General features: G+C 52.0%; 2 protein-coding genes across 5 annotated transcripts; one reads left to right on the top strand and one right to left on the bottom strand.

The window, feature by feature from the left end:
• The first annotated feature begins 370 nt into the window (after positions 1-370).
• UBXN1 (UBX domain protein 1) lies at positions 371-8,530 on the top strand. Of its 4 annotated transcripts, none has more exons than XM_083374734.1 (10): positions 371-450; positions 2,491-2,581; positions 3,886-3,939; positions 4,029-4,163; positions 4,646-4,712; positions 5,504-5,695; positions 6,257-6,308; positions 6,572-6,691; positions 7,042-7,225; positions 8,227-8,530. In XM_083374734.1, the coding sequence occupies exons 4-10, from the start codon at positions 4,040-4,042 to the stop codon at positions 8,274-8,276; spliced, it is 789 nt and encodes a 262-aa protein (XP_083230860.1). In that variant the 5' UTR covers positions 371-450; positions 2,491-2,581; positions 3,886-3,939; positions 4,029-4,039; the 3' UTR covers positions 8,277-8,530. The 4 variants fall into 4 exon arrangements, with proteins under 4 accessions (XP_083230860.1, XP_083230858.1, XP_083230859.1 ...); XM_083374732.1 differs by having other exon boundaries at positions 377-450; positions 4,029-4,150; XM_083374733.1 differs by having other exon boundaries at positions 398-444; positions 4,029-4,150.
• Positions 8,531-8,719: 189 nt separating this feature from the next.
• On the bottom strand, positions 8,720-10,940 carry DMAC1 (distal membrane arm assembly component 1). Its single transcript, XM_083374741.1, has 2 exons — positions 10,589-10,940; positions 8,720-9,370 (listed from the first exon to the last, which is right to left on the bottom strand). The coding sequence occupies exons 1-2, from the start codon at positions 10,797-10,799 to the stop codon at positions 9,318-9,320; spliced, it is 264 nt and encodes an 87-aa protein (XP_083230867.1). The 5' UTR covers positions 10,800-10,940; the 3' UTR covers positions 8,720-9,317.
• Between the last annotated feature and the right edge of the window lie 210 nt (positions 10,941-11,150).

Below are 11,150 nucleotides of genomic sequence, written 5' to 3'. Positions count from 1 at the left end.
GGGACTTCTGGGACTTGTCTAGCTGGGGAATTCTGGGAGTTAAAAGCCCACAAATCTTAACAAGTGCTAAAGTTGAGAAACGCCAGCCTAGGGCGTGCTGCGCTCAATAAGCCTCTATTTAGCCAATCGTAGTTTTTTTTGGGTGGGGGGCGTCTTGCAAAAAAAAAAAACAACCTAGGGGCGCTTTCAATAAACCACCACTAAGCCAAACCCCAGTTTGGGGACTGTCGTGGAATAATAATAATAATAATAATAAAAGCGAGCGGCCGCGAGGGGGCAGCAAAGAGACGCCGGAGCGAAGGCGAAGCTCCGTGGGCGGCGCGGCGCGTCCCTCCGCGGCCGCCGTCCGCTCTTCCGGCAATCCCTCCCACGTGACCCAAACAGCCTGGCGCTTCCGGGGCCTTTCTCGCCGCCGCCGCTTCCCGCTTCCTCGCCGAGCCGGAGCCGCCGGTAAGAGCCTCGCAGCCGTCTCCCCTTCCCGGCCTGGCGGAGGGAAGAGCGGGGCTCTCCTCCAGGGCTGCTCCCGAGGCCGGACTACAAGGCCCATCGTCCCTTGCCGCGGCCGGAGGGGCCCCCGGCCTAGCCCATCATCCCCGGCCAGGCTAATGCGACCTCCCGACCTCCCTCCCTCCGCCTGGGTGGGAGGACGGTCTTTTGCATTTTGCCCCGCCGGGGCTGGCATCCCAAAGTCTGGATAGACTACAAAGCCCATCACCCCACCTCCCACCCTGATCTGCAGCCAGTCCTCTCCTATCTGCCTGCCACCACCCCGGCCCTGGGTGGGGGTTTTCCATTGGGGGGAGGCGGCCGTCTTGACACCGGTTCCTCCCCCCCGACCCGCTTCCGAGGCTTCTGCCCCCCCCCCTGAGTTGGGCTGGATCACAAGACCCATCCTCCTCTGCCAGCCCAGCCATTGGTTGGGGGCTCCATTCTGTATGGGGAATGGCCCACCCCCAATAGAAATCCCTCACGTACACACACAAACACACACACACACACACCCCGCTTTCCTCTGCACAATGGCGTATCCTGGGGTCAGATTAAGAGAGAGCGCCAAATATCTGGGATGTAATTAATATGATGTATAGTTAATATTTGGGGAGGGCCATTCAGCCCCTGAGCAAAAGAACCGCATCAATAAATAGATTTTATCCTGTTCAGCCAAAGTCTTCTTTCCTCCAGCAACTGAACACGCTAAAAACCTCCAAGCTATTCCACCCTCCTCTAAAAGTCAAAAATTTCTCCTAATCATCAAGAATGCAATTCTTGGGGTTTTTTTCCCCCTTATGGGAAAGAGAGAGAGTTCTACTTTCATTTTATCCCATCGTGAGCAAAGAGGGATTTAAATCGAGATCTCCTCGACAATTTATTTATTTATTTATTTAATTTGTATACCGCCCCTTCTCCCGAAGGACTCAGGGTGGTGAACAGGGCAATACGTATCAAAAACAAGATACAAAAATTAAAAACGATTAAACGAAATGCCCACGAATAAGTTAAAACACATTAAAAGTAGGTTAAAACACATTAATAAAACCCGACCCCATCCCATCAGGCCAGGCCAGTTTGTTCGAAAAGGTAGGTTTTGAGATCGCGCCGGAAGGAGCGGAGATCAGGCGCCATCCGGAGCTCGACCGGAAGATGGTTCCATAAATCTGGCGTGCCCACAGAGAAGGCCCTCCCCCTGGGGGCCACCAGTCGGCATTCTTTGACCGGTGGCACCCTGAGGAGGCCCTCTCTGTGGGCACGCACAGGGCGGAGGGAAGTCGACGCCGGCCGCAATCCCTGTTGCTTTTGCTGAGATTCAGCCTGGGTGATTTCCCTCCCCAAATGAGGGATCCGTTTATAGAGAGATCCATCAACCCCTGTGGGGGTTTTTTTGGGGGTAGGGGGGTAGGGAGGGTGTCGCCCCAAATCCTCAGGGCAAAGGCTGAAAGTGTGTTTTGCAGGGTGATTTTTGCTCTCTGCTTGGTGCCCCTTTGGGTAATGAGATGGGTGGCATAGCAATTTAAATAAACCTAATACATAAAAAGTGGGATCGGGAGCTGGAAATTCAACATTTTTGTCTTTTTAGGAGCGAATTTTTGTCTTCTAACAGAACCGCCTTCAGGTCAAGAGCTTATATATCCGGCCACAAAAAAAAACCAACAACTTTGCAATGAGAGAATGTTAAGTTTTGAATCTAATATTTTTGAGCCTCAGGTAAAGAAAAATTTTAACATGTGTGAGGGCAGAATCCTAAGAACACATTTTTTTATTTATTTTTTTACTGTGGGCACATTGGAACCCATTAAAAATGAGATTCTCTTGCCTGCTCTCAAAAGTGCACATACATGACACACATACAGACATGCTATATACATGCATAACCAGGGAAGGCTGCATTAAGGACAAACACACACATTTTCCACTGAAATACAATCTTGACGGATAAAACCCACAGCGTCTCAAAGGCCTAATGTCTTTTTTATTATTATTTTTATTTTGCAGAATTTGCTGGCAGTGACGGTTGTAAGGCCGGCCTGATGGAGAACACAGCGCTGGAAAGTTTAATTGAGATGGGCTTCCCACAGAACCGAGCGTATGTCTCCATCCCGAAAAAGTGTGGGAATACATGTGGGAGGACGCCAGCTTATTTAAGCAATCGGATTATGAAAATGCACACCTGTAGCTTGGGGGGGGAGGTGTTTTTTTGTTGTTTTTTAAACGTGTAGCTGGATTTTTATTGTGAGGCAGCAGGATGTGGAGAAAACATGGAAAAACAGAAGAGTGGGATCCTTGCTGCTCTCTGAGCTGGGTGGTTTTCCTGCAGACGTTTCATGACCCAGCTAGGGAACATCATCCGTGCTAGGAGGAAGGAGACGGTGGCTTGCCCTGTCAGTGTTGGTGGGGGTATTCTTGGCTAGATGGTTGTTTATTGCTTTGCGGTTTATTGAGTTGTAAAATGACAACACTAAAGGCAAGCGTAAAGGTAAAGCTTCCCCCCGCACATGCGTGCTAGTCGTTTCCAATTCTAGGGGCCGGTGCTCATCTCCGTTTCAAAGCCGAAGAGCCAGCGCTTGTCCGAGGACGTCTCCGTGGTCATGTGGCCGGCATGACTAGACGCCAAAGGCGCACGGAACGCTGTTACCTTCCCACCGGAGTGGTCCCTATTTTTCTACTTGCATTTTTACGTGCTTTCGAACTGCTAGGTTGGCAGAAGCTGGGATGAGTAACAGGCGCTCACTCTGCTACGCGGCACTCGGGATTTGACCCGCCAAACTGCCGACCTTCTGATCGATAAGCTCAGCGTCCTAACCCACTGAGCCACTGCGTCCCGCAAGCTACTTGTATATAAATAGAAAGTAACAGACCCACCCCTCTTTCCTTCCCTCCCAGCATTGATAATGTTCCCTAGTTGGGTCTTGAAACATCTCCAAGCCACCAAGCTCAGAGGGCATTAAGGACCCTACAGTGATCCTCCTCCTCCTCCTCCTAGCACTGATGATGTTCCCTAGTTGGGTCATGAAACGTCTGCAAGAAAACCAAGCTCAGAGAGCACCAAGGATCTCACAGTCCTCCTCCTCCTCTGCAATCCCCATTCCCTTCTAACACTGATGGTGATGCCTAGCTGGGTCTTGAAACATCTTCAAGAAAACCACCCAGCTCAAGAGAGCACCAAGCACCCCTCAGTTCAACCCCGAGCTGCAAATCCATCAGAAACGAAGCATCGCCGCATGAATCTTCCTTGTTGATTTACTTGCGACCTTCTCTGTTCCTCAAGGAGCTGTCAGAACGGTGGAACGGGCCTTATTCGGGGGGAGAGCAGGAAAACGGGGTGAAAAATCCTTGGCTTTCCATGGTGTGTGTGTGTGTGTGTTGAATTGCATGCTTTCTGTTCCCCAGGGAGAAGGCCCTGGCGCTGACCGGGAACCAGGGGATCGAACAGGCCATGGATTGGTAGGTATGCTCTCCTTCCGTCCCTTTCTCTGCAGACGCCCTCCTCCTCCCTTTCTCCCTTCTGAGTGGCGCCTCTCTCTTCAACCCAGGTTGGTGGAACATGAGAACGACCCCGGTCTGGACGATCCTTACGTGGCCCCGCAAGGCCACGTTCTGGGCGCGGAGGAAACCCCTGAAACAACGACGCCGGATTCGGTGCAGGGTGGATCGGGTCAGAACAAATTGTGTGTGTGTGTTGGGGAGGGGGCCCTCAGTGCAGGTGGTCCTCGACTTACGACGTTAAAAAAAGGGACGTGGGACCGTTTTTCACACTTACGACCGTTGCAGTTATCCTGCGGTCATGTGGTCAAAATTCAGTCATTCGGCAACTGACTCATACTTATGACGGTCCTGGGGTCACGCGATGCCCCTTTCGCGACCTTTTGACGAGCGAAGTCAACATGGGAAGGCAAGATCCACTTAGCAACCGTGTGGCTAATTTTAACCACTGCAGGGATTGCCCCTTAATGACTGTGGCAAGCGAGGTCATAAGATGGGGCAAAGTTCGCTTGACAAAGGTCTCACTTAGTGACAGAAATGTTGGACTTGATTGCGGTCGTAAGTCGAGGACCACCTGTAGAGTCAGCAGTAGATTGCTGTTTTTATTTGCCCGGTCCCTTGAAAAAGCCATAAATGAACTTTCTTTCTGCCCCCCCCCCCTTTGTAGATGAGCTGGCTGAAGGAGAGACGCAGCGTGCCCTGACGGAGGAGGAAAAGCAGGAACAGACGAAAAGGTTTGACCTCTCCTTCCTTCCCTCCTTCCTCCCTTTTCCTCCTCCTTCCTTTTCTCTTCCCATTCCTCCCTCCCATTCTCTGCTTCCTTCCTTCCTTCCCTCCTCCCTCCCTCCCATTACTTCCCTCTCCCCCTCCTTCCCTTCCTCCCACTCTTCCTTCCCTCCTTCCTTCCATCTTTTTCCTTCCTTCCCCCCTCCCTTCCCTCCTTTCTTCCTTCCTGCCCTCCCTCCCTTTCTCCTCCCTCCTTCCTTCCTTTCCTTTCTTCCTCCCTCCCTTTTTCCCCTCTCCTTTCCTTCCTTCCCTCTTCTTCCTTCCTTCCTTCCTCCCTTTCTCCTCCTTCCTCCCTCTTTCCCTCTCCTTCCTTCCTTCCTTCCTTCCTTCCTTCCTTCTTCCTTCCTTCCTGCCCTCCCTCCCTTTCTTTCCCTCTCCTCCTTTCCTTCCTTCCCTCTCCTCCCTTCCTCCCTTCCCTCCCTCTTGCTCTTCCTTCCTTCCTTCCTGCCCTCCCTTTCTCCTCCTTCCTTCCTTCCTTCCTTCCTTCCTTCCTTCATCCCTCTTTCTTTCCTTCCTTCCCCCTTCTTCCTTCCTTCCTGCCCTCTCTCCCTCCCTTTCTCCTCCCTCCTTCCTTCCTTCCTCCCTCCCTTTTTTCCCTCTCCTTTCCTTCCCTCCCTCTTCTTCCTCCCTTCCCTCCTTCCCTCCTTCTTGGTCTTCCTTCCTTCGGGCTGGAGGGGGGAAGGCAGCTGTGCCCCCTGAGCCCCTCCCCAACGGTTCCTCCTCCTTCCCCCCCCTCCAGGATGCTGGAGCTGATCTCCCAGAAGCAGAAGGAGCGGGAGGAGCGGGAGGAGCGGGAGAGCATCGAGCGGGAGAAGCAGCGCCGGAAGCAAGGCCAGGAGTTGCTGCTCCTCCGCCAGAAGCTGCAGGAGGACGAGATGAAGAAGCTGGCCGAAGAGCGGCGGAGGGAGAAGCTGGAGGAGAAGCTGGCCAAGTGAGGGGGGGGGTGCGCCGGGTGTAGAAGAGCACGGGCGTGTAAACCGGGAGGAATCCAGGGGCAAATCTCTCTCTTAAACCTCCGCCTTTCTGACTCTTTAAGACGGGCGGACTTCAACTCCCAGGATTCCCCAGCCAGCAGCCTTCAAGGGGCTTGGACCTCTGTTGTCTGTCTGAGGAATCCTGGGAGTTGAAGTCCAGCCCTCTCAAAAGTTTCTCAGCTCTGCTTAAACAAGAGGGGGGGGGTCTCTTGGACTACGCCTCCCAGCATCCCTCGGCCATGGCCGTATTGGCTGCCGGGAAGCTGAATTCAGCTCAGTTGTGGGCCTGGGGGGGGGGAGGGACTGAAGCATTGCATTCTGGGTAAAAGGGCTTTGTCCCTCTGCGTTCTCTGCCACCAGTTTCATCCCACGTTCCCCCCCCCCTTTTCCAGGTTCTTCCCATCCTTCCAAGATCTCCAGCTTTGGTGGCTGTCATTTCCCCCCCCCCCTTGCCCCCCAACTCTGCCATGGGTAAGGGGAGCCTTCCAGCGTTAACAACACCCCGCTCCTTTTTTCAGACAGCGAGTGCGAGAGAAGATTGAACGGGACAAGGCCGAGAGAGCCAAGAAGGTGAGGGGAAAAAAATGTTTTTTAAAAAACTTATTTAATGTCTTACGGTTTTCTTCCTCTCCTTACTTCCCTCCCTCTCTCCCTGTTCCTTCCTTCCTTCCCCCATCTCCCTTTCCCCCTCCCTTCTTTCCTTCCCTCCCTCATACTAGTTAGGAAATTCTGGGAGTTGAAGTCCACCCCTCTCAGTTAAGAGGCTCTGGCTTAGGGAGTGCACAACCTGGCAGGTGACTTTTGCCCCCCCCTCCCTGGTTTTTGCCCCCTAGTTCGGATGCAGCAGCGCCACCCAGACCTCGGCCCTGCCTGAGCCAGTGGACCCCGCGCTCATCTCCTCCCCCAGCCAGGAGCCCCCCGTCAAGCGGGAATACGACCAGTGTAAGATCCAGGTAAGGGACTTGGATCCGGATGCCTTTGGCTCCCCCGTTTCCCGCACTTGAATGCCTGTTGCGGCGTCCCCAGTGATCCCGTGACCGACATTGGGACTGTTGGTCCGTGACTCCTATTGATGACGGTCGCGGTGTCCCAGGGGGTGTCACGTGATCCCCTTTCGCGGCCCTCCTGACCGGCAAAGTCGATGCGGAATCCCAATTCGCTTAAGAAGTCGTGTGACTAACTTTAACAACGGTGGCCAGAAAGGTCGTCAAAACGAGGCAGAACTCAACTGCCTCACTTAGCAGCGGAAATGTCGGCCTCCACTGTGGTCGTTAAGTCGAGGACTGGTGTTTCGCTCCGGCAGGTGAGACTCCTGGATGGCACTTCCCTGACCCACACCTTCAAAGCCAAGGAGCAACTGGCAGCCGTGCGGCTTTACGTGGAGCTGAACCGCCAAGACGGCGGCGAAGACCCTTTTCACCTCCTGACGAGTTTTCCCCGGCGGGTCTTCACCGAGGACGACATGGAGAAGCCCCTGCAGGAGCTGGGTGAGTTTGGGCTCCAAGCCAGAGGCATCCCATGCTTTGCCTCCCAGCCTTTGCTCCTGAAATGCCGGGCAAGACCGCCAGCATTAAATAGACAGGCGTTTGTGCATGTGTGTAAAATATATAAGATATAGATATGGATAGATGGTAGAGATAGGTAGATAGCTATAGATATGATAGATTAGATAGGTAAAGGTAAAGGTTCCCCCGCACACGCGTGCTAGTCGTTTCTGACTCTAGGAGCCGGTGCTCATCTCCGTTTCAAAGCCGAAGAGCCAGCGCTTGTCCGAGGACGTCTCCGTGGTCATGTGGCCGGCATGACTAGACGCCAAAGGCCCACGGAACGCTGTTACCTTCCCACCGGAGTGGTCCCTATTTTTCTCCTTGCGTTTTTACGTGCTTTCGAACTGCTAGGTTGGCAGAAGCTGGGACGAGTAACAGGCGCTCGCTCTGCTACGCGGTACTCGGGATTCAACCCGCCAAACTGCTGACCTCAGCATCCTAACCCACTGAGCCACCGCATCCCTGATAGATTAGATAGCGAGAGATATATAGCGATATAGATACATACAGATATATAGAGCGACCTGGCTAGCTATAGTGATACATAAAAATATAGATACAGATAGGTAGATGATAAAGATACAGATGTATAGAAACAGCGAGCTAGATGATAGTGATACACAGAAATAAATAGATACAGATATAGATAGCGATAGAGCGAGCGAGCTAGATAGATGATAGCGATACATAGAAATAGATACAGATAGGTAGATAGATGACACAGAGATACAGATAGAAACACATAGATGATAGCATTTATTGTCCTTTTTTTCTGTAGGCACAACGGCAGACATTAAAAATGAAATTTAATTGCTTGCTCTCAAAGTGTACATTTACATATTTAAACATACTATATACAACATAAGTATAGATCTACACCTTTACATATAAGTAACATAAACATAAATATTTTCCCCTCCCCCTTCCTCTCTTGTCTCCAGGGTTGGTGCCTTCCGCCGTGTTGATAGTGGCGAAGAAGGGCAACAGCTGAGCGCCCCTCTCGGCTTGCAATGGTTGCGGCTCTCCCTCCTTCGCGCCGGTTGACGGAGGCTGACCTAAACCTCTGGCCACCGGGTGCCACCGTAGCACGCCAGCCCCTCCTCTCCCCAGAGACTCTGAAACAGCAGCCCTTGACCCAGGGATACCGAAACAGGCACTGTGTGGGTAGAAGAGTTGTAGAGGACCCAACGTTTTGCAATTGGATACCCCCCCCCACCCTGCCCAAATAAAACCTCTTCACTCTGGCGTGCTGTTGTTGGGTTTTCTTTTTCGCTGGACAGGTAGCTGGATGCAATCTGCCGGCAGGCAACCCTTCCCAAATTCACTCTCTCTCTCTCACACACACACCCAGTTCTGTGTCCCCCGAATACCTGGCACCGTTAGGTAGACTGCCTCGAGAGGAGGAGGCAGGATTGCAGCTTGAAACTCGCACAGTCCAGATGTAGCTGAACTACAGTTACAGTTGTCAATTTCTGAAAGGAACCAGCCCCATAAAAGGGCCAAGTTTGAAGACCCCTGCTTGTGGACTTCAGCTCCCAGAATTCCTCTGCCAGGCATGCTGGCTGAGGAATTCTGGGAGTTGGAAGTCCACGTCACAAAAGGGCTCAGTTTGAAGACCCCTGACGTTGATCAGTTTCACGGGCTGAGCAAAAAGAGAGACGACACACAAAACACACAAGGCAAAACTAGAAGTGGTGTTTTTTTTTCCCTCTATTCACCCGAACAAGCATTATTTTCGTACAATATAATAAAATATAGGAAATATAGCTTCTTCCATTTACTGAAGATAATCAGGTCCACATCCTTCTTGGAGATGATCGCTCAGAATCGTGACTGACCGTTTTGACACAGGAAAAAACAAAAAAGGACACGCCTGCGACAACAAGCAGCCATTTTCCATGGAAGATTAAAAACCCGCAACGTTTCTGTCCCATCTTAATGCGGATTCCAGGATACCCCAACCCCAAAATGAAAGGTGTTCCCCCTTTTAGGTATTGGAAAACCTTGGCTGATGAAGTAGGCCTTTCCTGTTTCACTTCGGCTGGATGGGATCTACGATGACTATGACTGCCCAAGTGGAAATGCCTGAAAAGACACAAAAATAGTTGTCGGCAAGGGGGGGTGGGCGCAATCAAGTTGGCGGACTGATCATTTGTGTTGTTCCGCAAAGAATTATTTCTCCCCACCCCCGGGATGGACAGCTGTATAAATCCAACGCCATAATCTATTGATAATATATTGACACTAAGATAGTAAAAATATTTTGAAAATATCACAGGCCACGTTGGTCTAGTAAGTGAAGCTAGAAACCAGGAGACTGGGAATTATAGTCCCACCTTAGTCACGAGACACAGCTGGGTGACTTTGGGCCAATCACCAGGAGACAGAGTGTTCTAGTCCCATCTTAGCCATGAAAGCCGGCTGGGTGACTTTGGGCCAATCACCAGGAGACAGAGAGTTCTAGTTCCATCTTAGCCATGAAAGCCGGCTGGGTGACTTTGGGCCAACCACCAGGAGACAGAGAGTTCTAGTTCCACCTTAGCCATGAAAGCCGGCTGGGTGACTTTGGGCCAACTACCAGGAGACAGAGAGTTCTAGTTCCATCTTAGGCATGAAAGCCAGCTGGGTGACTTTGGGCCAACCACCAGGAGACAGAGAGTTCTAGTTCCACCTTAGCCATGAAAGCTGGCTGGGTGACTTTGGGCCAATCACCAGGAGACAGAGAGTTCTAGTTCCATCTTAGCCATGAAAGCCGGCTGGGTGACTTTGGGCCAACCACCAGGAGACAGAGAGTTCTAGTTCCATCTTAGGCATGAAAAAAAAAAACTGCTGGGTGATTTTGGGCCAATCCCTCCCTCTCAACCCAGCCCGCCTCACAGGGCTGTTATGGTGGAAAAGAGCAAGAGAAAGAAGCATTGTCTGCTGCCTGGAGTTACTTACAAAGCAATAAAGGAGGGATGAAAAAAAAATAAGTACAGGAAATATCTAACAACAACAGCCTCGTATTTCTGAATAAAAATCTTATTCGAAGGCGCTAGTCCTCGTGATTCAGGCACCAGACTCTCCGCCCCCCACCCCGTTTACAAAAATAATAAAAGGCGGGGATATCACCAATACAACAATCCTTGCTAATAATCTTAATACTTAATTCTTGCGGGGGAAGCCTGCCACCTGGTGACCGAGCCGCGTCATTGCACCCCCCAAAAAAACCCGTCCAAGCGGGGAATGAGCTCCGCTCTGCAAGCACAAAAAGGCGTTGCACGTGTCAACCTTGCACGTCCGAATGTTCCCAGCCCCGCTTACCGATGGCGAAAGCTAGCCGGAAGACGTCAAAAGGCGTCCCGGGCCTCCTTTGCCGCAAGGACTGGCGGACGCCCATGTAGACCCAGGCCCCGGAGGCCAGCAGCCCGCCGCCGGTTAGGAGGCGACAGGCGAAGCAGGACCAGAAGCCGGACTTCTTGGGGGCCGCCGGGGAGGACCCCGCCGCCACGCCGCCACCGGGCTGGACCGCCATGATCCAGATGGCCGAGCCGGAAGCGCTCCAGCCGGACACCGGAAGCGCGGGAAGGAAGGTCGCCAGGGCAGGACGTCCGACCTCTATAAACGTCCGGTTGGGCAACAGGGCTCCTTGCCCTAGGTTCCTCCTCCTCCCCCTTCCTCCCATCTCTTTTCCTTCCTCCCTTTCTCCTCCCCCTTTCTCCCATCTTTTCCTTCCTTCCTTCCTACATATGCATTGATGATTAAATTGCAATTAAAAGTTAACCAGTTAAGCCACATATTATTTTTATTTTTTTTTATTTTAATTCCATTTATATCCCGCCCTTCTCCGAAGACTCAGGGCGGCTTACAAGCTTAGCAGTAGCCT

The sequence above is a fragment of the Vipera ursinii genome, assembly GCF_947247035.1.
Source record: "Vipera ursinii genome assembly, chromosome: 15".
Classification (NCBI taxonomy): Eukaryota; Metazoa; Chordata; class Lepidosauria; order Squamata; family Viperidae; genus Vipera; species Vipera ursinii.
The sequence above is the reverse complement of the archived record's forward strand: the minus strand, read 5'-3'. Positions and strand labels throughout refer to the sequence as shown.

Coding starts and splice junctions, on each gene's coding strand:
- UBXN1 (XM_083374732.1), top strand. CDS start 2,526: ATGGAGAACACAGCGCTGGAAAGTTTAATTGAGATGGGCTTCCCACAG. Junction 2,582..3,885: donor GGCTTCCCACAGAACCGAGC/GTATGTCTCCAT, acceptor TCTGTTCCCCAG/GGAGAAGGCCCTGGCGCTGA. Junction 6,692..7,041: donor ACGACCAGTGTAAGATCCAG/GTAAGGGACTTG, acceptor TCGCTCCGGCAG/GTGAGACTCCTGGATGGCAC.
- DMAC1 (XM_083374741.1), bottom strand. CDS start 10,799: ATGGCGGTCCAGCCCGGTGGCGGCGTGGCGGCGGGGTCCTCCCCGGCG. Junction 9,371..10,588: donor CCGGCTAGCTTTCGCCATCG/GTAAGCGGGGCT, acceptor GTGTCTTTTCAG/GCATTTCCACTTGGGCAGTC.